Source organism: Branchiostoma floridae, unplaced genomic scaffold, assembly GCF_000003815.2.
Source record: "Branchiostoma floridae strain S238N-H82 unplaced genomic scaffold, Bfl_VNyyK Sc7u5tJ_1499, whole genome shotgun sequence".
In the NCBI taxonomy this organism is placed as follows: domain Eukaryota; kingdom Metazoa; phylum Chordata; class Leptocardii; order Amphioxiformes; family Branchiostomatidae; genus Branchiostoma; species Branchiostoma floridae.
The window spans coordinates 322366-346733 of NW_023365732.1; the positions used below are offsets into that span (position 1 = coordinate 322366).

A 24368-nucleotide genomic window follows, 5' to 3' on the forward strand; every position below is an offset into this window, starting at 1 on the left:
TTTTTAGGGGGTGAAATCCCACCCGTGGCTATAATAATCTTCTAAGCCATTAACCAATACGAATGTTCTTGTGCATATTTTGTAAAACATTACAGGGGTTGTGTAAAAATGAAGGAACCAGTGATGTTGTCTATAATTTCCTATAATTAAATCTACGTACGAGAATCATGGAAGATTGGCAGCAACTATGAGTACTAGTGTAGAAAAATGGAGAGCCAATCTTAGATGTGAGTCCCTTCTGTCTGAATGAACCAGACCCGTCTGTTTACTCACAGCGCACCAGTTAGCGCAATAATTACATTTTGTAATGTCAAAGTGTCACCTCTAACATGGGCGTGCCTGCATACAGACAATTCAACTCGCTTAAGGTGCTATCTCACTGGACTTGGGGTACGTACGCAGCACTGCGGTGTTCGTTCACCGCGGCATATTGTGAATATAAAAGTATGCGCAACACAACAATGCTATAACTGCCCACGTATCCATTCTACATGAGATATCTATACGCAATAAAGTTTGTACCATGTCATAGCAGTGGTGCAGTGGTGTCATTCTCTTTATCTTCGAAATGACGGACTGTCATGCAGATAAATCACACATACACACGCGCGCGCACGCACACACACACATACACGCTCGCACACACTCACACGCATGTACACACACACACGCGCACACACACACACACACACGTACACACACACACGCGCGCACGCACAAGCACACACATACACACACACACACACACGCACAAACACGCTCATACACACACATACAAACACGCACACACACACACACACACACGCACACACACACACGCACACACACACACACACACACACACACATCCTATTTACAATCAAATTAATTCTACGTACAAGGGAAATCAGCAGATTATCAGCAACAAGGAGTCAGATTGTTTTCATTCTTGTTAATGTTTTAATCACCAAGCTGACGTGAAGAAGTATGTTGACCACATACAAAAAAATCTATCTTGCAACTTTAGGGAACTTGAGACAATATCGTAAGATACGTTTGACTTGTTGCCACAAACTGTTGTATTAATTCTACAGACCAGCGAAGTGTCCCTAAGCATAGAAGCACACAACTGCTATGTTAACGACACAAACACACAAAAAGATTTCCTAGCAACTTAACTACATGGGAAGACACAATCGTAAACATGTAGTACGTGCACATGTGGCCACAAACTATACCATAAAATCTACAGGCCAGCGAAGTGTCCCTTAGCGTAGCGGCAGAGAGCTGCCCCAGGACAGTCTGTGTCCCCACTGCTGGACCCGAGATCGGAGTGACAGTTCAGGACGTATCCCCTCCTGATCTTCCCCATCGCCACCCCGCAGGCGATCAGGTTTTTCCCGGCCTCCAGAGCTGCACTAGTCGGGAGGTCATCTTCGAAGTACCCGAGGAAGTTGATGCCGATGGCGATGGAGTTACAACAGGGCGTGTGTGAGCCTCTAGAGAAAGTATCGAGTATACGTTGAATGTTGATATGATAGAATTGTCAAGTGTAGACATAAAGTGAACCTTCACAGGCAACATTTGCGAACAGGCTATTTCACCCATCTCGGACTCCCACCCCAATGCAGAATAAGACAAATGCTATGCAAAAATTCACTCTACCATTGTACCGAATTTCAGGTCATTTGGCCCAGGTCATTTTAAAAAGACATGACAGGAGAAGGAAGGGAAGAAGAAACTTCAGGAAAATCAAGATATTTTAACCTATACCTGTGGTATGGGTGAAACATAAATATCCATAAGGGCATCCAACAAACACTATTACTTTACTAGTCTTCCACACTCGGTGTGGCTTTATCAGCGTATGTATACCATAGCTTAGAATCAGATTTCAATATACAGTAGACGCCAGTTAATTGCACATCGGATAATTGCACACTTTTGTTAATTGCACGAAATCCGCAAATCCCACGGCGGTGCGGTCCAGCTTAATAACTTCGCTTTCTTGCACCTTTCGGATAATTGCAAGAAATACACTGGCAAATGCGGTGTGCATTTAAGCGGCTTCCACTGTACCATTTGGTAGATTAAATCTCATGACTAATTCCTCATTGGGTTACTTAAAGGAATGCTTGTGTCTCAATTCGATACTCTGCCACTGCCATTGATAATAAAATTGAATAATAAGCGCCCAATGTTTGATTAACGATGAAGTATATCCGTACATGATATTCGTACAGCTTTTTTACTCTCATGTGAATTGTTTTCTAGGAAATAAAGATAACGTATGGGGGAAACAAAACTCACTTGTTGTCCCATCCACGCCCCACGTACACGTTACCGTACCCGTCGATAAGGAAGTTGTAACCAATGTCGTCATATGGCGGGTCCCTGTCGTTCATATGGCTGGTTTGGATTTCCCTCACCCTGTCCATGTACTCTTCCTGGTCGCTGTACCCTCCCCAGTTGAACAGATGCCTCAAATACCTGTCACTGTGGTGGATCACAACCTTTGGGGTCGGGTGGCTGAGTGAAGTGGTTTTCCTGGGAGGGAGTGCGCCCCAGCCGGCCCTGCTGACCATACTCAGTCGGTCACAGGCGGACTGACCCAGGACACAAGCCGGGACAACAACGAGAATCAGGGACAGAAGCTTCATGGTCGGGTGGGGAGGAAAGCGCTTGGCGTTGCGAAGCAAATGCTAGACAAGTATGATCCCACTTCTGTAAAAAAAAAGGACAGCAAATCGTAGACCTGAGTCCCTTCTGTCTGAATGAACCAGACCCGTCTGTTTACTCACAGCGCATCCATTTAGCGCAATAATTAGATGGTTGTAATGTCAAAGCGTCACCTCTGACATAGGCGTGCCTGCAAACAGACAATTCAACTTAAGGTGCTATCTCACTGGGCTTGGGGTACTTGTGCGGCACTGCGGTACTGTTGTGTTATTTTCGATAACTTTCTCTTGCACTCCCACTGACGTGCGGCACTGTTGCGTTTCTCGACTAAATGAACATGTTATTGAAATCTATCTATCTATCTCTGTCAGAGAGAGAAAGAGAGAGGGAAAGAGAGAGAGGGAAAGAGAGAGAGAGAGAGACATAAAACCTTGAAATTGTTGATGGCATGTTGATGGCACGTTGGAAGCGCCAGTACACCCCAGTGAGATACCACCTTAAGGACTGACGAGAGTAAGTATGATACGTCGTCGTTGATACAAATTCCTACTTATGAAAGGATGTTGATATATGGAATATCAATGAGCTTTTTAAAAGGTCATCAACACTTAGCCTGATTACTTGCACAGTTTATAACTCGCTATATGTTGATTTTTAATCAATTACTTATGCTATGAACATGTTAAGCTGAGTGTAAAAAGTCATTGTTTGTATGCGGCTTATGTGTTTCATTTGGTTATGGTAAAGGTCGACATTCGGGTGTACGTGTGTTGCTCGCGGGGGCCTTACTGAATAAAACATTGATTGAAGAGATACACTGGGAAGTATCGAAGCGTCTCAACTGGAATCAACATAACGATCTATATTTAAGCGATCTATGTTAATTGATGTTTTAGAAGTTTCTTGAAAGAGCGGTCAGTCGTGGCCACTCTAACCGAAGCTAGATGCTCATTACAAGCAAATGCACCCCTGTTTTCTACGGCCGCATTCTAGTCTGACATAGGGAAGCTGCAGTGATATATTTGTATTGTTCCTAGTTGCATAGGAGTGAGATGTTAATTAAATATTTGAAGTACATGAACTTCGACATCAGCGGGGGAGGGGGGAACTCTGTTTTCGCAGATGTGGGCATCTGAAGTTACATCATTCAGTAGGGGAAGTATATAGTATTCAACGACTTGGACATGTCAGGTACATATGAACGTCCCCAGTGGAGTGGGGGAGGGGGGCACTGCAAGTCGCGTGGTGGTCCCGGAGAACACATTATGTCAGACCCACAGTGTCAGTCAATTAAGCTAGTATGTTATGAAAGCTGTACAAAAATGTTACTGAGTTGGCTTAAGACGACCTGCCAGGTTAACTTTAACTCTGGCCCATAGATATACTCTCCTAAAGCTAAGGGCACAACCCGCCGTACGTGCAAATACGTGCTGTCTACGTGCCAAAACGTGGGCAATCTTTGGGGATCCGTAAATGGTAAGTACCGTCTCCGTACGAACTCGTAGGGAATTCGACAGGTTTTGAAGCACGCAGACACGCCGTAGAACTTTACGTGCAGGCAAAACTTGTGTGCCATCGGGCTGCCAGTACGGGCGACGCGCCTGCCCTGTACAGCCTGAACGTTTTCAGAAATACGTGTAGGACGTGGCCTCCCAAAAAAACTTACGGACAAATTGTACGTACGGCGGGTTGTGCCCTAAGCTTAACTTTGGTCCAACACATGCACGGCCCCATTGGAAACATGAGAGTCCGCAGCTGTTACAAAGTCCACCAAGGCACACCCATAAGGTCACAATGGGTCATAAACTCGTGACCCAACAAACACAGACTGTTTGTTCCAAGCTTACAACCCATACTCATAGGTCTACAGTAGCGTAAGATGGTAGCTCTCGTGAATGGGGTCCTTGTGGTGTGCTTTATGATAGCCGGACAGGTCTCAACCATGACCAGCCCGGATCTACAGCAGAGGCTACAGGATCTCGACACTTTCATCCAGAACCTGATGACATGTGAGTCCAGGCCTGTAGTCGGACTGACCGTGTCCGTGGTCAAGGACGGTCAGACCATTTTCGCCCAGGGGTACGGCCAAAGGGACCTGCAGACGGGACAAGCTGTGGACAACAGGACTCTCTTCGGAGTCGGCTCCATCTCCAAGTCCTTCACCTCAGCCCTGTTAGCGGCCATTCTCGGGGAGAGGGAAGACGTGAGCTGGAACACCGTCCTGACGGACATCCTGGGGCCGTCCTTCAGGTTCAGGGACCAGTTCCGTACCGAAGAGGCGACCCTACGAGACCTTCTAGCCCACAAAATCGCACTGGAAAACCCATGGTACGTCGCCGTAATAATGGGACAAGACATCGACAGATCAGACTTTGCAAGGTAGGTTTCCGTTATAAATAATTATCAATAGTTCGTGCATTGTCCGTTTTATATTTGCGCTATAACAACAACCTTATGCTCACGTATACTCGGAGGAATTGCTAAATATTTCAGTTTTGGTCAACCAAAAACGGAGGTTCATTAAACGCAGCAGAAGAGAGCATTAACTTTGACTTTGGCATTGACTTTGACATCAGCCAAAGTTAATATTTGTTTTCCTTTCCGAACTTCACGTACAAGTTTGAAATGCTTGCGTGCTTGACTGTGGCTTCGCTTCAGCCTCTTGCTTTGGTACGTCCGATAGACAATGTCTTTTGTGATGAAAGGATGCCAAACTAGCTTTGTTTAGCATTGATAAATCATATTCCTATGAGCGACAATGCTAAAGATTGCTGTGGAATGTAAAATGTAACGGTCATGTCAAAGAAGGATAAGATAAGGGACTTTTAGATGTAGCTTTACACACAGTAAATATTGCAAGTTTGTCAACACAAAGTTGTCTTTTGTAGGCAGTTTTCAACGGTAATTCTTCTGTTTAATACCTACGCAAGCAGCTGTAATGATGCATCATCTGTTCATTTTCGTATTGTGCCTCTGTGGAGAACTGACAAAACATGACATAGGTATAAAATAAGTATTTAAGATAATGATATATGTATGTGAAATAGGTGGCAAAGTGATCTAGTGTTTAGCGTTGGTAACTGAATTCAATTAGCTGGTGTGTTACGCCGAATGGCGGTTATACCGACTATATAGATACAGATACAGATACAGATTTCCCTAGCAGTACCCGACGTTCTACACTTGAAAATGCATTTTACACCAATTTCCTCACTCGACTAAGGCGAATATTGAGCTGTAATATCAGTAGTTAGCTCTGTGTAGGGGCGTAGTCTCAGATGGGACATACAGTATGAAGAGAATTTCCCTTATTGAAAATTTGCCTTGCAGACGAATGCGGTACTACAGGGAGATCTACCCATTCCGCACCACCTTTCGTTACAATGACGTCATGTACACGCTGGCCGCTCACGTCGCCGAAAAGCTCGCCGGAAAACCCTTTGAGACCCTCCTGCGAGAACGAATCCTACAGCCACTGGGGATGAACGACACAGTGTACTTAGCCGAGGCACTTGAAGCTGGAGACTTCTCAAACTTCGCCCAAACGTACCTGTCCTATAACAGAAGCGGCGAGTCGGAGATGCGCAGTCGTGAGGAATACAGGTATGTGTGTGTGTTGCAGGTGACAAGCCAAATGTTTGCCCCTTCCAAATATTTGCACCGGCACTTAATGGGGTGTATGTAAACACTTCATCAGCTTCGTTACAGGCCTCCTGAAAAAGTGACTTTAGGTCCTAGTGACCAATTGATGTGCCGAACCTTTCTTTTTTTTTACACCATCTATCAAATATTTGGTCAGACGCAAATAATGGGGTCACACTTCACATGTACTTTAAATAATGATAATAGATAGAGCTTAGGCATCCTGCAAATGTAACTTATGAAATAAATCCCTATTACCCATTTATATGGCTAAACCTACTTTCCAGGACACACACGTGCACTACCAAATGGAACGAAAATTTTGCGCATCACAGATTTGGCGTGACACCGAGGGATTACGATTTCCACGAGTCTACGTCCGAATGAACTTAACTGATATCGTAGTTATCTGAGATATTTGCCATTATGCGGCATTATAAATTAGTAGATAAACAATTCTATTCGACATCTTAAGATTGGCATTTTTCGGTACATCTCTTTCCTTAAGGTCTGTCAAGTTGCATCTTCCAGCAGCAGGCGTGGTGTCCAACGCCTTGGACATGGCCCGGTACATGAAGTTCCACCTCAGCGGGGGGAGGGACACGGCCGGTCGCCTGGTGGTCCCGGAGGACACCTTACGGCAGACCCAAACCGCGAGCTCCGTCATGTCCTCGTACTGGGACAAAGTCGAACCGTACTGGCCAGTAGAAGCGTGGCTGACGCAGGGATATGGAATGGGTCTGTCTACCGGCTCCTATAGAGGTACTTGCTGTCGCCATTTTGCCATTCTGACAGTTTCCAAAATCAACTTGGGTAACTGCTTTCTGGACTGGAATATAAAAAGCAAGATATTTCAACCCATAGCTGTGGTATGGTTGAAATGTGACGATAAAAAAGTATTTAACGGAGGTATGTCATCTTCGAACTCTTGTTTGTATGTTCTGTGCAGGCTACAGACGAGTTTATCACCGTGGATCTATGGTGGGCTTCACATCTCTGCTGTCCCTGTATCCCTCCGCGTCAGGGGGCGTATTCACCTCCATGAACGGTCCAACCACAACGGCCGACAACATCCATGACGTCATCCACTACCAGGTCGCAGATATTCTGACAGGTACAATTCATTTTCTTTTGTCGGATAGGACGTTAAATGGAGGTTCTGTGATTGGGGAGAGCCATACCTTATTATAGCCACCTTAAAGAACCCACCACACGTGCGATGGTGCGGTGTGCGATGGAGATAATCATTTGTTTGTCATTGGTGATTCACTACAAATAACCCGGATGGAGGCCTGGGGAACCTCCGTCTCGTATTAAGCCATAATTTACATCATTCACCCGGACGGGAGACCTGGCGCATCCTCGTCTTGTAATTAGCCAGCGAAAGGGTATGTCACTCCGTACGGGGCGGTATAACACTGTCGTGTGTAAGTACGTCGACCTATGATGATGATTTTGGTAAAAAAAAAGAATCCGTCCCATAGCTGGCAAAGAGATAGTTAGTCAAAGTCCTTCCTATACCAGACAATGCATAGGGCGGCGCCCACTCTCAGTTTCAGTCCCCCTGGGGCCACACAAATTTGTGCAAACACTACAGCAGGGGGCTAGTCCATCCTGGTAGTGGTTTGTGTTGAACTTCCATACTGTTTCCCAAACGCTGAGTGCTAAGCAGGGAAATCAACATGAACTATTTTTAAAGGCTTTCGTATGAGTTGACCGGGGATCAAACTCTCGACCTACCGAATGGAAGGCTAACACATCCCCGTAGCAAAGCCTGACACATCTTATCAATGTCAATCATTAAAAGAATCATTCCAATAAATCTCAATACTTGGCAACTAAAGAGGTTTGTGAAATTGAGACAGATATTAGATCTATAGAGAGAATGCAAGAAAAGATACATTTCTGACGGCAATGTCCTTTCTGCTTATAACTAGGAAAGGACCACTGGCTGAATTCTACCACAGCCTGCACGTATCCTGCACCCTGGTGGGCGACACTACAGGCCAGGAGCACAGCCGTCCCTAAAATCTCGGACAACTTCCCGCGAGACAAACTTGACTACGAGGGTGTCTATGGCAACCACGCGACGGGCAACTTGACCATCAGTCTGAACACGACCGACAACAAGTTATACTTCAGTCTTGGTCTTATCGGACGTGGTCTAGTTCTCCCTACCGAGTCTGCTAACCAAATTCTCTTTCGGGCTGAAGGACCGTTAGAGTATATCCCCACTATTGTTGCCGACGTAGAAGTCAAGAATGGCGAGATATTCTCTTTATCGCTACAAAGCTATCCTCCCGAACCGCCTGTACTGTTCGAGCGAGGCCTGAAGCTGACAGACCCGGACCCTACAGAGCCGGAGTGGGACGACTGTACAGGCGTCTCCGGCTCTCCGGACCGCACAGCTTCGAGTAACACATTCGCCTTCTTGCTCTTTTTGGCATATATGTTTACTGTGTAATCTTATACCATGTATGAGAGAAATTACTTGGTCAGGGAATGTAAAAATAAGAGGGACACAACAACGTATGCTATGATTGCCCCGGTAACCATTCCACATGAAAAATTTCTACAGGCAATAAAGCATTTACCATATGTCATAGCAATGGTGTCTCTTTCTTTTCGCACACTCACATACACACACACACTCACACACACATACACACACTCACACACACACACACAGACACACACACACACACATACACGTACACACACCAACGCACACACACACATATACACACACACCACTCATACACATACACACACATTTTCCTTGTTCGTAGACTCAATTTGATTGTAAACAGAATGTGCGTGTATGTATGTGTGAGTGTGTGTGTGTGTGTGTGTGTGTGTGTGTGTGTGTGTGTGTGTGTGTGTGTAGGTGTGTGTCTGTGTGTGCGTGTGTGCTTGTGTGCGTGCTTGTGTGTATGTGTGTTTCTGTGTGTGTGTGTTTCTGTGTGTGTGTGTGTGTGTGTGTGTGCGCGCGCGCGTGTGTGCTTGTGCGTGTGCTTGTGTGTGCGTGTTTGTGTGTGTGCGTGTGCGTGCGTGCGCGCGTGTGTATGATTTATCTGACAGTCCGTCATTTCGAAGATAAAGAGAATGACACCACTGCTATGGCATATTTTACAAGCTTTATTGAGTGTATCTATAGGAATTTTTCATGTAGAATGGATACGTGGGCATTCATAGCATTGTTGTGTCTCGCATACTTTTATATTCACAACAGTGTCGAAGTGAACGAACCCCACAGTGCCACACTAGTCAGTCCAGCGAGATTCCACCTGAAGCATGTTGAATAGTCTGTATGCAGGCACGCCCATGTTAGAGGTGACGCTTTGACATTCCAACTATGTCACTAGAGTTCCACGAACACATCCCTTCGCCAAATAATCATGCCCTTTTCAAGACTTTAAGGTCTTGTTCATGTATTACTAAAGAGTACCTATCCCAATAGCAAACGACTGCATTACTACGGCCTGGCCGAATAGTAAATGATGATGGGGGCTTTGGCCAAGTTAGGAATAAAAACCTAGAAGGGGTTAGCTGGCCTATGAGTGAACTGACCACCCGGTGCTGGATAGACTGCAAAAGACAGACTGAAATCCCATGGCAAATTATTTGGTCAAATTCTTCTCTATTTTCATCTACTGACACAGTAGCTGACACGTCCTGTGTTCATTCAGTAGCCTGAATAAGTAAACACCTACAAAACTACCCACAGAATTCCTATTCAAAACACACCGGATGGCCATCTAGTGGATAAAACGTCATTCTTGTGCAGTTAATAATGTTTCTGTTTATATACGATATACATGTCCCCACCCTCTGATGAAAATGGAATGGTTCACTGAATGATGTAATCAGACTCACAAGGCTCAAGGCTCATGTGAGAAACAGTTGTGTCCTTAATTGCCTTAGATATAGGTCAAAATGAGATGGTTGAACAGAAATATAGAAAACACTGTTTATTTCTGTTAATTGGCCACGGATTACAATTTAATGCATCTCACCATGTAGATTGTTATCTAAATTACCTTTCAGCCAAAAACAATGCAAATGAATGAGTTCATACTTGAGATATTCCCTTCCAAAGAAAGTAATAAAAACGCCCGTTGCAGTTCAAAACAAGCTGCTAGGTGGGACCAAAAGACGTATCCCTGCCCAAAGACGTATCCCCTACCCAAAAATCATGAACCTGGCACATGAGGAACACGTTACTTACAACTTTGAACTTCCACTGCAATACTGTACCTCGCTGCTAGGAGGCCCATAATCGAACTTGACCTGCCTTGTACCAACCCATACCTATCCACCAAATATCATGCAAAACCATCAGCAACGTCTCGAGTTATGCTTTCCGCAAACAATCGGACAAAATTCTTCATTAATTATGTAATTTAGCCACAGATGAAGATAATTGTAACTTGATTATATAAATTATGATCAACTATCAACACGCCGACTATCATGACCATCCGCCTCCCCCCCTTTCTTGAGCTATTCCCTTTCAAAGTCTAAAACAAAATAGGCCCCTGCAGTTTAAAAAAGGCCGCGAGAGGGGCTAGACTTATACAACTTACTTCCTGCCCAAAGACGTATCCACCACCAAAAAATCATGAACCTGTCACATGAGGAACACGTTACCTTCAACTTTGAACCTCCGCTACAATACCGTAACTCGCCGCTAGGAGACCTTCCTTTTCCCATACTCTACCTTTTCAACTAAATATGTAAAACCATCCGTAACGTCTCAAGTTATGCACTCTACAAAAAAGCGGACGCACACACTCGGCTCGCTGCAGTTCCGACGGAACGAAAGTGCTACGACACGGTCTTTGAACACGGTCTTTATAATCTGCAATCGCTACTCAAATACCAAATAACTTAAAAATCCATCAACAGCTACTCTACTTATATGCCGTTGACCTACAAATAGGGACACAACATGAGGCCTTCACCGAAAATATAAACTTCTTGGCGAAGGTAATGATGTTGACTCTGTTCACTTCGTCTCAATTGAAGTTCTCCCAGCTTTTGCCCTCCAGACAGACAGCTGGAAAATGGTCTATTGGATTCGTTAGTAATCACTCGTTAGGTGTGTTAGCTTCGTTGTTGTGTTGAGCGGTAAGGATGGGTACATGTGTGCGTTTGTGTCTTCGTGTGGGAATGTTTGTGTATGTGTATGTGTATGTGTATGTGTATGTGTATGTGTATGTGTATGTGTATGTGTATGTGTATGTGTATGTGTATGTGTATGTGTATGTGTATGTGTTTGTGTATGTGTGAATAAAAAGTGTTGATAACTATGAACAGCTCACCTGCGTTTGTTTGAATAACTGGGCGGATGAAAGCAAGAAACACATAAACTAAAAGAAACCTTTGGTCATATAAGGGAAACATTTCCCAATAGCATCTCAGTGTTGTTGGAACAAAGGCGTCCCCTGGCAATGCTCACTAGAACTACAACAGTTATGCGGAAGACGAATCACTTTGTGCGCGCTCAGTGATTTAGTAGCAGACCTTGTGCGCACTCAGTGATTTAGTAACACACCTATACTTAACCGAACACAGATAGGCTCCCATTGTCTGACCACAGGACTCTTTGCACCAAACCGACGCCTGCAGTTGACCTCGAACTGTAAGCATTGCTAGGGGACGCTTTTGAGCCATGACTTGAAGAACGGAATGAGGCTTCTTTGACAGTGAATGATTCCAGCTTTAGTATGAATTTCTAGGTGAATATATGCATAAACGTGCGTATACTGCTTGAGGGATTCTTACGTTCAAATAAAGGCTTAATTGCTCAAAATGTGACCTGTTCTTGGTACTGAAAAGTATTTATATTCACACACAATATCAGACACAAATACACACTACTGCTACAGAAGTTGAGAAAAATCCAAATTTTGGCATGCAAGAATAATTGAAGAGCCAAAACATACTATAATCACAACCAATAAGTCTTTTAGTCCCGTATTTAATATAACAGTGAGTAATGATTATGGACAAAATAAGTATTCTAGATTATGCAGATGTAAAATAAATTAAATACAGACACTTGTACAGTTAATTGTATCAAAATTTAAACTGGATTCAGCGACCTGAAGTTACCACCGAAATATCAAAATTCGATTGCCTTGGATCAGGTAATCTATGGGGACGGGAACGGGGGGCACAGAATAGGTATGTTCCCGGGCTACTATCTCAGTCAAAGACTATCTTTCAAGAAATAAGGCTGACATGGATAAGGTGCAGCTGCTGCGAAATGCGGTAATTGGTTAGACAAATGCATGTAATACTACATGTAATATCAGTGTATATCTGACTTCATTCTGAAACTGCCACGTCATTTTCTGTATTTTCACAACAGGGGAATCCCATGGCAGGTTTGTAACTCCACTCACACAACCCACACCCTCGCCCGATGCAGCTAATACCTTCTCGCTTTACTGTATGTAAATGACAGAAACTGAATACGTCAGAATACCAGACCTTATTTAAAACAAACAGGTTAGCGTGACTACATCACTGCCTTGGAATGACAAACTCGTTGCGGCGTGAACAGGAAGCAAGCAGTTCTTTTGAGCTCAGACATCGCTGGACAAAGCAAGGCGATATCCATGACGGTGATCTATTGTCAGGGTAGGCGAAAACTCTGTTTGTTTTGGTGGAGCAAATAAGATACTTTGAGGACTAGACTTGCAACAACAGGTGATTTTTTGGCCTGGTCTAAGCACTAAGTACATTTATGCAGGCAGACACGATACCTGATATATTTTAGCTTTCTTTTAGTGTATTTCACCTTTAACCTTTGAACTGACAATGACGTAATGTTGACACGAGCAATGTGTTTGTATTCAAGTCACGCAAATAGAGCTGACAAGGACATCGGTACCTGTGGATATAAGTAGAACTTCCTTTATGAATTCCGCCATGTTGAGGGTCTGTGAGAAACTCCGTGAGGCGGACGCGAAGGGCAGGAGGTACGGACTAGCCCGTGCGGAGACAGGCTACCTCCGTGCCCTGGTGGACGCCGTTGCTGACAAGGACAGGCTGGCGGAAGTGGAGCTGCTCAAAAGCCTGGGCGACGTGAACTTGGAGAAGGGAAGACTCGGGAAGGATGTAGGGAGGTTAAACATGGCCTTGGCGCTTTACGTGGCTGCTATGGTCCGGTGTGGCCATCGGGATCAGGGAGAAGGTATAGAACACCGGTACGAATACGCGGAGAGACTTTTACAAGGGGTGACGTCAAAGGGGTCACAGGGTCATGAACAACAAACGGAAGACAAGGAGACGACTACACCTGCAAAGGTGGCTCTGAAGTTTCAAAACCTCGACAAGAAACGGGCTGCCGGTGGTAACACAGACTCCATGCTGGTTGGATACGCACAATTAATAGTAGAGGGAATAGTAAACGAGAACAACATGTTAGAAACAGAAGCGATCAAAAGCCTCGGTGACGTGTACCTGAAAAGAGGAACAGAAACTGGAGACACTAGACACTTGACCAGAGCTACTGCTCTGTACAACACGGCACTGGCGCGGTGTAACAACGTTCAGGGAACAGTTGTCATTGTCCACCGCTTGCTGTACACAGCAAAAATCAGGCAGGACATCACAACAAAAAGCATAAAAGTGAGTGTTAGCGATAAAGACAATCTATGCATCTTGTTACCTCCATGAAAAATGGATGTATAGTTTTTGGCTTGTGTGTTTGTATGTGTGTGTTTCCGGATATCCGGATATGTTTGGTCAGCATAACATTAGAACCAACTTGATGGACTACAACAATATTTAGTATGTGGGTAGGGGCACGGCGGTCGGTTGCTAGGGTATTCTTTCCCGTTGCTATGCGCGTTCAACAGAGTATCGGGTTACAGGAGGCCTACTTTTGGCTACGCGTAAAATATTTGAAAATAAAAAAAATGTTTTGTCAAGGAAAATGTTTTTAAAATAAGATTAAATTAGCAATTTTTCATACTTTGAATCTTGCCGTTTGAATTTAAATAGCTGTTTTGTTTCGATGTTACTTAAAAAGACGATCATTTTCTGTTTTTAGGAAGGCCTTTAGTTTGACCAAACGCTTTATAAGATGAGCCGCAGGTGTCATCGAAAAATCTCGATTTTTATATTTTTCGTCATCTATGAGGAAATTAAAAGTTTCTGTTTAGGGGATTTTTACCTCCATGAAATGTAATAGAATGGAGGTTATATTTACCTCCATGAAATGTCATGGAGGTTATATTCATTTCATGGAGGTTATATTTTACCCCGCGTTTGTCTGTGTGTGTGTGTGTGTGTGTGTGTGTGTGTAAACAAGATAACTCAAGAACGGCTGGGTGGATTGGTTTCATACTTGGTGTGTTGGTAGTGTGTGATGAAAGCTGGAAATGATTAGATTTTGGGCCCCCTAGCGGCTCCTCTTAGTACTGCAGCGTAACATCCGGTTTTGCTATCTCGGTGTTCTGAACATGCTATGGTCACGATTTTTGAGTATTAGGTAGCTCTTGTGCTCAGGAAAAAATGACACAAGTTTGGGCCCCCTAGGGTCTAGTTTTGGGATAGCAGGGGCATTTTTGTCAAAAACTTCTGAAGACGATAACTCAAGAAGGCAACAACGGATTTTCATGATTTTTTGTATGTAGGTACCTTAGACAATGTTGTACAAGATAAGATACTAATTATGCATAATAGGAGTACATTTGCATAATTAATGAGAATATTCTATCATAGCAGTTTTTTCTATGTATCTCTTGTTCCAGACATGCTATGGTTTTGACATTTAGGTGGTAGATAGCTTTCAGTGCCATGACAAAGTGGGGCAAGTTTCAGCCCCCTAACATTTAATTGTGGAACTGCAGGGGCGTTTTTGTCAAGACACTCCAAAGAGGATAACTGCAGAAAGGAACGACGGATTGCCTGCATTTTAGGCATGCAGGTAGCTTAGGCAAAGATGTTCATAATGATGTACATGTTATGCAAATGAGGACTTGATTTGCATAATTAATGAGGAAATTTTATAATTCCATTGTTTTCAATAACTGGACCTCAATACATGTAACACATGTTAATTATGATAGGTGGAATATAAGCAGATACCAAATATGGTAATGAGGAACTTATTTCCATAATTTATGTAACAATTGCAAAATCGCTTTATGATTAATATTGGGAATTTTATAATTGTGACATGTGTACGTTAGTTAATGATGAACAACACCATGCATAAATTACGTTAATGTGTTAGTCAATTGCATGAAATTTACGAAAGCTCTAAATTTTCATGGAGGTATGAGGTCGCCGAACTCTAGTTTAAGTTTTAATTTCAATCAAAGTTACAATCGAAAATATGTGTAAAATTGAATTTTTCGCACTTAATTACCAATAATTCAAAATCGAAGGCATTTTCTAAAAATCCACAAAACAGAAATCTAGGGGAAACCGTTGCGGTCATTTTGAGCCGTCAATGAGTTAATTTGGACTCTTCTTGGTTGCGATCTTAAACAATGTTTGCACGCATGCCATGCCGCACGGATAGAGGGAGGGTGTAATTGATACCGGTGTAAACAAGACTTATAATATTCAAGGTCACCAACACAAACGTCAGTAGCTTCGTTAAATATTATAGGTACCAAACAAAGTGATAGCATAGATGTACTAGTACTGTCCAGAAAATTGTTTATATTGGTGAAAAACTATATTTTTGGCTGATTCAATGTAGTTTGTGAAAAAAAGGCTAGACAGCAGTGTTTTACTGGTAATGACCGCAGATGACCTGAATAGAACACGTGTTCGGTTCGAATTACGTCAGATCGAACATTGTAGAACAAGGTTCGAATTCTGCTAGACATGGGAGGTTTGAGCCCGTATTTGACCACCGTGGGGTTGGAAAGACGAAGGTCAAGGTCAATTTCGGGCCCCTGGATGTACAGCAGCAGAACTTCCATTTTGTGTATGTTTTTTTGGCAGATGATGTGCGGATGTGCTTGTGATATACGGAAGAAGTGATGTATGTTTGGGCCCCCTAATTATAACTGCTCTGGAACTGCAGGGGCGTTTTTGTCAAAATCTTCAAAGGAGCATAACAGAACACCGGAACAATGGATTTCCGTGATATTTAGCATGCAGGTATCTGTGGTACATATGTACATAATGAAGTGCAAATTATGCAAATTTGGGCTTAATTTGCATACTAGAGTCCATTCCAAGACACCATGAGGGTTTTTAGGCGATATTTATAATTAGTCTGAATTATTTTGAATAAAAGAATATCTGAGCCACAATAATTAAATTATTTTTAAAAAATTGACTGAGAAAGTACTCATATATTTGAATTCCTTTGAATATTTTAGAAACATTTTGAAAGTAACTTTACAAAAATATCTTTATTTAGAATAATTGTGAAACCTCTGTGTGATTATTTCACATTTACAAATATTTACAAAAAATGGTAAACCTGGCCAAATGGTTAAATTAGTTTATTGCCCCCATAAAAGTAAGCCCTATTGTTTTATCTGTATATTTTTAGATTTCACTGCTGGGCACTGGTGGATCCTTTGTCCAGGGCTATTGTTGCATGGCACCCAACCATACTTTGCAAAAATGTGTGAATTGCTATCTTCCCAGCCCACTGAACCATTTACAAAAAATGGTAGAAAATGGTAGAAAATGGTAAATAATGGTAGAATGCTGTTATCATTACTTAGAAACCATTAGAAGTATCCAATTCCACACAATGAATATTTCCAAAGTTTTACAGGACCAGGGAAATATTTATAAAGTTAAAACAGTGTTACAAATATTTCTGAAGTATCAAATGTCCTAGACATATAATTACAAAACTTAAAAATCAATTCTAAACAATGGCCACAAACATCCGCATGGTGTCTTGGAATGGACTCTAAATGAGGAAAATCGTTATTTAGTGTTTTCTAATATTGGACTCAAATACATGTAACATATGTAGTATGTGACAGGTGGAAGATACCAAGAAGTCCACGTACAGTTTGCATAATGTATGTGAAAGTGTCCTAATTCTTCTTAGTACATGTGGTAAATGATTCTATTGTCAACATTGTGACCTGTGTAAGTTAGTTAAAGGTGTACACAAGCAAGCATATGTAAGTAAATTTGTTGGCTGTTGGCATCCGTCTCATCGTCTCGGAAGACAATGGTAGGCAGACAGGGTGGGTTTAAGGCGACCCGTCTGCCTGGCCTGCACTTGGGTTTTTATGCTGAAGGAGGGTGTGCACTTCCTTCTCCACCCTCTCGTCCACTGGCGCAACAGGGGCAACTGTATGCAACGTGTAAGACGGCCCCAGCAGATGCAGGTTTGTTGTTTGGAGTTTTAATTATGCGCTAGATAACACGCACGATTGCCCACCTGTTAATCATTCCTGGGTCTCCATTTGTTTTTGTAGAAGTCAACTCTGACACAACGACAACAAGACGTGCAGAAACGAAAGGGCCACACCTCTCCCTTCTCAACTGCAACCTCAAGTGACAACACTAATGACCGAATTCGCCGTCTACACAGGTAGGTACAGGGAATGGTATAGGGGATGCTGGTTCTTTATTATTGATTTGGACTACCCTATAAGGCATACAAATCTCTGTGTATTGTAGAATGATAAAATAGACATTTTGTTATTCCTTTTCAGTACCCCGGAAGTACAAAAAGTTGAAACCTCGACCGGAGTCGACGATGACATGTTAGTGCCACCAAGTTTTTTGTTTTGTTTTCGCAAGTGTTTAAAATGGCTCTTAAATGTAAATTCTCTGCACATTAATTCGTTCAAAAACTGAAGAGATGACCCTAACCTATATGCTAATGAAAATATACGCAGACAACTCAAGATTGAAGCTTTATGATATTCGGTATTTGGGTAAGTGTGGGCAAAAACAAAGTGTATGTTGATTGCGGACCTTCCGATGGCTTGCTGTACTGCAGCAAAAATTCCGGTTCCTTATTCCGATCTCTGGAGATGCCCCTTTATGGTAGATGCCTCTTGGGTTTATGAATAAATGGTATATCTTTTGGCCCCCTAGCAGTTTTTGAGGAACCGTGTGGTATTTGAAATTTTGAAAGTGATTTTTTTGGGGTCATAGGAATTTCAAACATGTGACCGATGTAGCTAAGAAAGAGGGCAACATAGATAGATATAATATGTGCCAATAGATACTTCATTTGTACAATAGATAAAAGTACTAAAATACCCAAATGGTAGATGACGGGGAATCCATGCATTTGAATAATCAATTAAAAAAATTGTGTTATTACATTTGACATCCATGGTTACTAAAACTTCACTTTTATCCCAGATGGGCTTTTTTACAAGTTAAATACGATTCTAATGATAGATTTCGTAATAGTTTTATGTTATGACGACATATTTACAGTTCATACGAAGAACATCTACAGCATGGCTGCAAGGCCCTGCAGACTGGAGACCTGGACAAGGCAGAACAAAGTTTTGCAGCTGCGCTCAAGTCTGTTCATATCCAAGGTGAGTCTAAGTATGAACCTGGTTCAAAGAGTTTTAAAGTAAATGCTTGCAAATAGTCCGTGATCCAAATTGATTCTTTTCGACACACCGAACTATGTTCACCGCAGATCTGTGAACTACGGATAGATACACTGATAACTACGGCCATCGTGGGGTTTTAACAACAAAGTTGTTAATTTACGTCGTTACTTTACAATGCACACAGCAGATCTCAAATCACTACGAAGAAGTAAAAACATACGATTGATGATGTGTAACTTACAGGTCAACACATGGAAGAGGTAGAGACCCTGTACATGTTAGGCAGAGTCTATCTCAAGAGAGGAATCCAGTCAAAGGACGGAGGCGACTTCACCAAGGCTGCAGCACTCTGTAATGCAGCTCTGGTAAGATCAAGTAGAGATGATATTGAGAAAGCAATCAAGGAAATAACTCACGCATTTGTTAAGGACGTCCTAAAAATTGAACAGAAGGTAGACAGTGATGATACAGAGAAACACAAATTGATGCTGAAGGCGGATAGGGGCTATGTACAAGAAGAGATCACAAGAATTGAACAAGAAGTAGATCCTTATAGCCTTGATGACGAGGACCCAAAGATAAAAGATGTCGAGATGAAGAGAGTGGAAGCAATCAAAGCATTGTGTCAGACACTGGTTCATCAGCGTAAAGTGTTCATAGCTGGCCTTGTAGATGAATGCATGGGGGTAATGCGCCCCCCTCCCTGTAAGTACGCCATGATAGGTTTGGGTTCACAAGCCACAGGATTGGTAACACCCTACTCTGATCTGGAATTCGCCCTTTTGGTAGATAAGGAAACTGAGGAAAATGTTAGTTATTTCCGTAACCTCACACATTATCTGCATCTGAAGGTGATAAATTTAGGTGAGACCATCCTCCCTGCCATGGTGATTAAGTCTCTTAATGATTTCTACTCAGACGACCCACTGGACAGCTGGTTCTATGACTCAGTAACACCGCGCGGTTTTGCGTTCGATGGAGCCATGCCACATGCATGCAAGACTCCATTGGGCAGGGGTAGAAACAGCCGGGGAACAAGCGAACTCATCCGCACACCAAGCAATATGACCAACGTTCTGAAAGAAGACATTACTCTCCATTTAAAGAAAGGCTACCATCTCGCTATCATACTGGCAAATGTGTCTTTTATCACAGGAGACCAGGGATTGGTAAATGAGTACAGGTCGTTATGGGCTCAGCAACTTCAAGACAATAATGGGAGTTTTCCTCGAGTCATGGCAAACAATTTACTGGGTGAAAATGTATCGACTTTTGAAACTCAGGCTCTCACTGCCGAACTGCGAAATGTTAAGAAGGAAATCTATCGGTTTTCAAGCCTTGCAGTGTCCTTTTTGGCACTACTTCATAACATACAACCGACCACAATCTGGGAAACTATCCAGGCGCTAAGAAACAGTGGAGTCATCGATAGTGAGAACTCACACCACCTGATGGTGCTGGTCAGTATATCAGCAGAACTGAGGCTGCGGACATACATGGGCAATCGTGGTCAGGTAGAAAACATGTCAGTCTTATGGTCAATGTCGACCGTTACGGGTATTGAAGAGAAATTGCAGAAAGTGTTTTACATCTCAAATCCAAAACAACTCATGAGATATTACAATACAGAAAGACCCCTGAAGCACTTTATATCACAGCTGACCGACGCTCAGTCGCTAAAAGAACCACCAATCTTCTTTGACAATTCTTCAGAGCTCAAAGCAAAGGTATATAAAAGTCTGTGTGACTTTGAAAATCTCAAGAAATGCTCAGAACAAACGCTACACAATTATTTATCGAAATATGGTGAAACCACCGCACACAGGGACGTTGCAGCCTCACTTGACGACTTGGCTTTTGCTTTAATGACCCTTGGTGATCATAAAAAGGCTGTACGCTATTATGAACAGTCACTACAGATGCGGTGGAGTATGTATGGTAAGAACACCGCACATCCTGACATCGCCGGCTCACTTAACAACTTGGGTGGAGCCTGGGGTGACCTTGGGGATCACAGAAAGGCGATCAGCTATTATGAACAGGCACTAGAGATGACGCGGAGTACCTATGGTAAGAACACCGCACATCCTGACATCGCCGGCTCACTTAACAACTTGGGTGCCACCTGGGGTGACCTTGGTGATCACAGAAAGGCGGTCAACTATTATGAACAGGCACTAGAGATGAATCGGAGTATCTTTGGTGAGGACACTGCACATCCTGACATCGCCGCTTCACTTAACAACTTGGGTAACGCCTGGAGAAACCTTGGGAATCACAGAAAGGCGATCAGCTATTATGAACAGTCAATACAGATGAAGCGGAGTATCTATGGTGAGGACACTGCACATCTTGACATCGCCGCCTCACTTAACAACTTAGGGGCCACCTGGAGAAACCTCGGGGATTACAGAAAGGCGATCAGCTATTATGAACAGGCACTACAGATGACGCGGAGTACCTATGGTAAGGGCACCGCACATCCTTACATAGCCAGCTCACTTAACAACTTGGGTGGAGCCTGGACAAACCTCGGGGATCACAGAAAGGCGATCAGCTATTATGAACAGGCACTAGAGATGAATCGGAGTATCTTTGGTGAGGACACCGCACATCCTGACATCGCCGGCTCACTTAACAACTTGGGTGCCACCTGGGGAAACCTTGGTGATCACAGAAAGGCGGTCAGCTATTATGAACAGGCACTAGAGATGACGCGGAGTATCTATGGTAAGGGCACTGCACATTCTGACATCGCCGGCTCACTTAACAACTTGGGTGCCACCTGGGGAAACCTTGGGAATCACAGAAAGGCGATCAGCTATTATGAACAGTCAATACAGATGAAGCGGAGTATCTATGGTGAGGACACTGCACATCCTGACATCGCCGGCTCACTTAACAACTTAGGTGCCACCTGGAGAAACCTCGGGGATCACAGAAAAGCGATCAGCTATTATGAACAGGCACTAGAGATGACGCGGAGTATCTATGGTAAGGGCACTGCACATTCCGACATCGCCGGCTCACTTAACAACTTGGGTAACGCCTTGAGTAACCTCGGGGATCACAGAAAGGCGATCAGCTATTATGAACAGGCACTAGAGATGACGCGGAGTATCTATGGTGAGGACACTGCACATCCTGACATCGCCACTTCACTTAACAACATGGGTAACACCTGGGGTGACCTTGGGGATCACAGAAAGGCGATCAGCTATTATGAACAGTCACTACAGATGATGAGGAGTATCTATGGTAAGAACACCGCACATCCTGACATTGTAAAATCGCTTACCAATCTGTGCGTCGCCTGGAGAGAGGTCGGTGATTACAGAAAGGCCATTTACTATCTCCAACTAATGAAACAAATGCAGCAGATTATTATAGCCTCAGATAAAAGCAGCTGTAAATGACCTCTGCTATTAGGCCACAATGTCTTAATTTTATGGATGACATCCGCGCGCGCATTAATTCACAGCACGAAATCTGGTATTTAAGCAAGCTTAAACTCAACGTAAACGCGACGTTTCTGCACCCTTTCCGCAACTTAACGACATCTATCCGCGAACGTAAAGATCCCCTTTAATGTTACCTTTACGTTGGCACTTATATGTACTTATATGCACTCCTCACGTGCCTTTCCGCAACTATTAGACGCTTAAAGGCGTCGTTAATGACAGTTTTTCGTAACCTATACGGGAGGAAAGTATGCGTTTATTAAGACCTTTCTGCACCCTTTCCGCAACTTAACGACATCTATCCGTGAACGTAAAGATTCCCTTTAATGCACTTATATGTACGTTTCGGCACTCCTTCACGTGCCTTTCCGCAACTATTAGACGCTTTAAGGCGTCGTTAATGACAGTTTTTCGTAACCTATACGGGCGGAAAGCACTCGTTTCTTAAGACCTTTCCGTGATCTTTTGACCACATTTACAGTCGATTTCCGTCACGATTTCCCCACGTTTATGTGTCGTTTACACACCCTGAAAGGCACGCGAAGAAGTGCAGAAACGTACTTATCCGAACGCTTTCCGTGATCTTTCCTTGGACTATAGTTGTCATTTATTTTTAGTAAAGGCGGCGTAAGTTTAAACCTTTCCGCATCTTTAGGTAGGCTTTATGTGTTTTGTGTGGCTTAAATTGGAACTTTTGCATCGGGTATGCGTGTCTTATTTGGTGTGAATCATACCTACACCGGTATCTATGGCTTTGCCGTCTAAACTATCTTGTGAGTCCAATTGTGGACTTGGATTGCTCGACCGAGGGAACAATCGGTGTACAATATCCATGCACGAATCTCCGCTACATTTAAGTCCACAATTTGGAGTCCAGTGTCGGGCGATACGCCTGGAAAGACATCATTTCAAGCAGCATAGTCCCATCTGGCCATCACATTAGGAAAAATCCGCTGAGATTCCCGAAGACGGGTACTGTTTTGTGATGAACAGGCCGTGCTCTCCATATCTCCGCCAGCTTATGCTGGTCAAGATGACACAGTCTTGAATTCACCCTGAGTTGTGCCCCTTTGAAGACTCTCCAACATACTCCGTTTCTGGCAAGCCTTGAGTGTCCTATGGTTATGTCCGTTCCGTCCTGTAGTTCCGTTCGAATCCATTTGCGGCAAAGCCACGCCGATAATCCGTGTGTTGAAACGGATCCAAGGCTCCTTCTTGACTTGTCCCGAAACAGACGCCCTGCAAACTGGTTTCTTCTATAAATTATTGTATATTCGTTAGGTTTAAAAAACCCACCTTTGTCTGTCATTGGATAACGCCCTATCACATGACTGGCCTCTTCTGGGAGCTGCTAATTAGAAATTCAATGCCGCGTTGTTCGTTATTCATAGTTGACGGCGAATAAATTTGAATTTGAAAAACACCATCCCCTTTGTACGCTGTTTAGCCAATGTTAAGCTAAACACAACTGTTACCACACTAGAAAATACCAGCCTTTCTGGGAGAACGTGATTATTGCTTGTAGATAATAAATGTTCTTCCAGATGATAAGAAAGTTTTTTTGTACAATTATATAAACAGCAAACCCGCTATATTCCCATGATACGTTCACTGCATGAAAAGTCGAATTTACCCCATTGGTAAATGCGGTGTATAGCCGGGTAAAGTTTAGATTTACCAGGGATTTATCGACATTTACCCGCCGGTAAAGGTGCAAATATACCAGGCATTTACCCGCATGGTATAGCGGGTAATGTTTGCCTGATTTACCCACATTTACCAGGTTCGTGTAAATATGCGTTTACCGAGATTTACCGTACGAGGTATTTCTCATATATTTTGCGCATTTACCGACATTTACCATGCGGAGTATTTCTCATATAGCTGTATTTACCCATATTTACCTTGGATTTATACATACCTTTACCAGAATATTCAATGCTATATTTATCCCCCTTTACCCACATTTAGCTGTATTTACCTTGGATTTATACAACCTTTACCAGAATAATATCATATGCCCCCCTTTACCCACATTTAGCCAGTAGTTAACCGATTACTCCCCAGAATTACC

At 43.1% G+C, this 24368-nt stretch overlaps 2 protein-coding genes across 2 annotated transcripts; one reads left to right on the forward strand and one right to left on the reverse strand.

Annotated features, from left to right (window-relative positions):
• Positions 1-907: 907 nt before the first annotated feature.
• LOC118407931 (peptidoglycan-recognition protein SC2-like) lies at positions 908-2772 on the reverse strand. Its single transcript, XM_035808506.1, has 2 exons — positions 2290-2772; positions 908-1478 (listed from the first exon to the last, which is right to left on the reverse strand). The coding sequence occupies exons 1-2, from the start codon at positions 2637-2639 to the stop codon at positions 1226-1228; spliced, it is 603 nt and encodes a 200-aa protein (XP_035664399.1). The 5' UTR covers positions 2640-2772; the 3' UTR covers positions 908-1225.
• A 1828-nt stretch (positions 2773-4600) lies between these two features.
• On the forward strand, positions 4601-8764 carry LOC118407918 (D-alanyl-D-alanine carboxypeptidase-like). The gene is made up of 5 exons (XM_035808492.1): positions 4601-5037; positions 5989-6261; positions 6809-7062; positions 7250-7414; positions 8238-8764. The coding sequence occupies exons 1-5, from the start codon at positions 4601-4603 to the stop codon at positions 8762-8764; spliced, it is 1656 nt and encodes a 551-aa protein (XP_035664385.1).
• Positions 8765-24368: the final 15604 nt, after the last annotated feature.

What these genes read in the sequence shown, in the direction of transcription:
- LOC118407931 (XM_035808506.1), bottom strand. Translation starts at nt 2,639, where the DNA reads ATGAAGCTTCTGTCCCTGATTCTCGTTGTTGTCCCGGCTTGTGTCCTG. An exon ending in GGGCGTGGATGGGACAACAA is followed by an intron (nt 1,479 to 2,289) that starts GTGAGTTTTGTT and finishes TACTTTCTCTAG; the next exon opens with AGGCTCACACACGCCCTGTT.
- LOC118407918 (XM_035808492.1), top strand. Translation starts at nt 4,601, where the DNA reads ATGACCAGCCCGGATCTACAGCAGAGGCTACAGGATCTCGACACTTTC. An exon ending in GACAGATCAGACTTTGCAAG is followed by an intron (nt 5,038 to 5,988) that starts GTAGGTTTCCGT and finishes TTTGCCTTGCAG; the next exon opens with ACGAATGCGGTACTACAGGG. An exon ending in GGTCGCAGATATTCTGACAG is followed by an intron (nt 7,415 to 8,237) that starts GTACAATTCATT and finishes GCTTATAACTAG; the next exon opens with GAAAGGACCACTGGCTGAAT.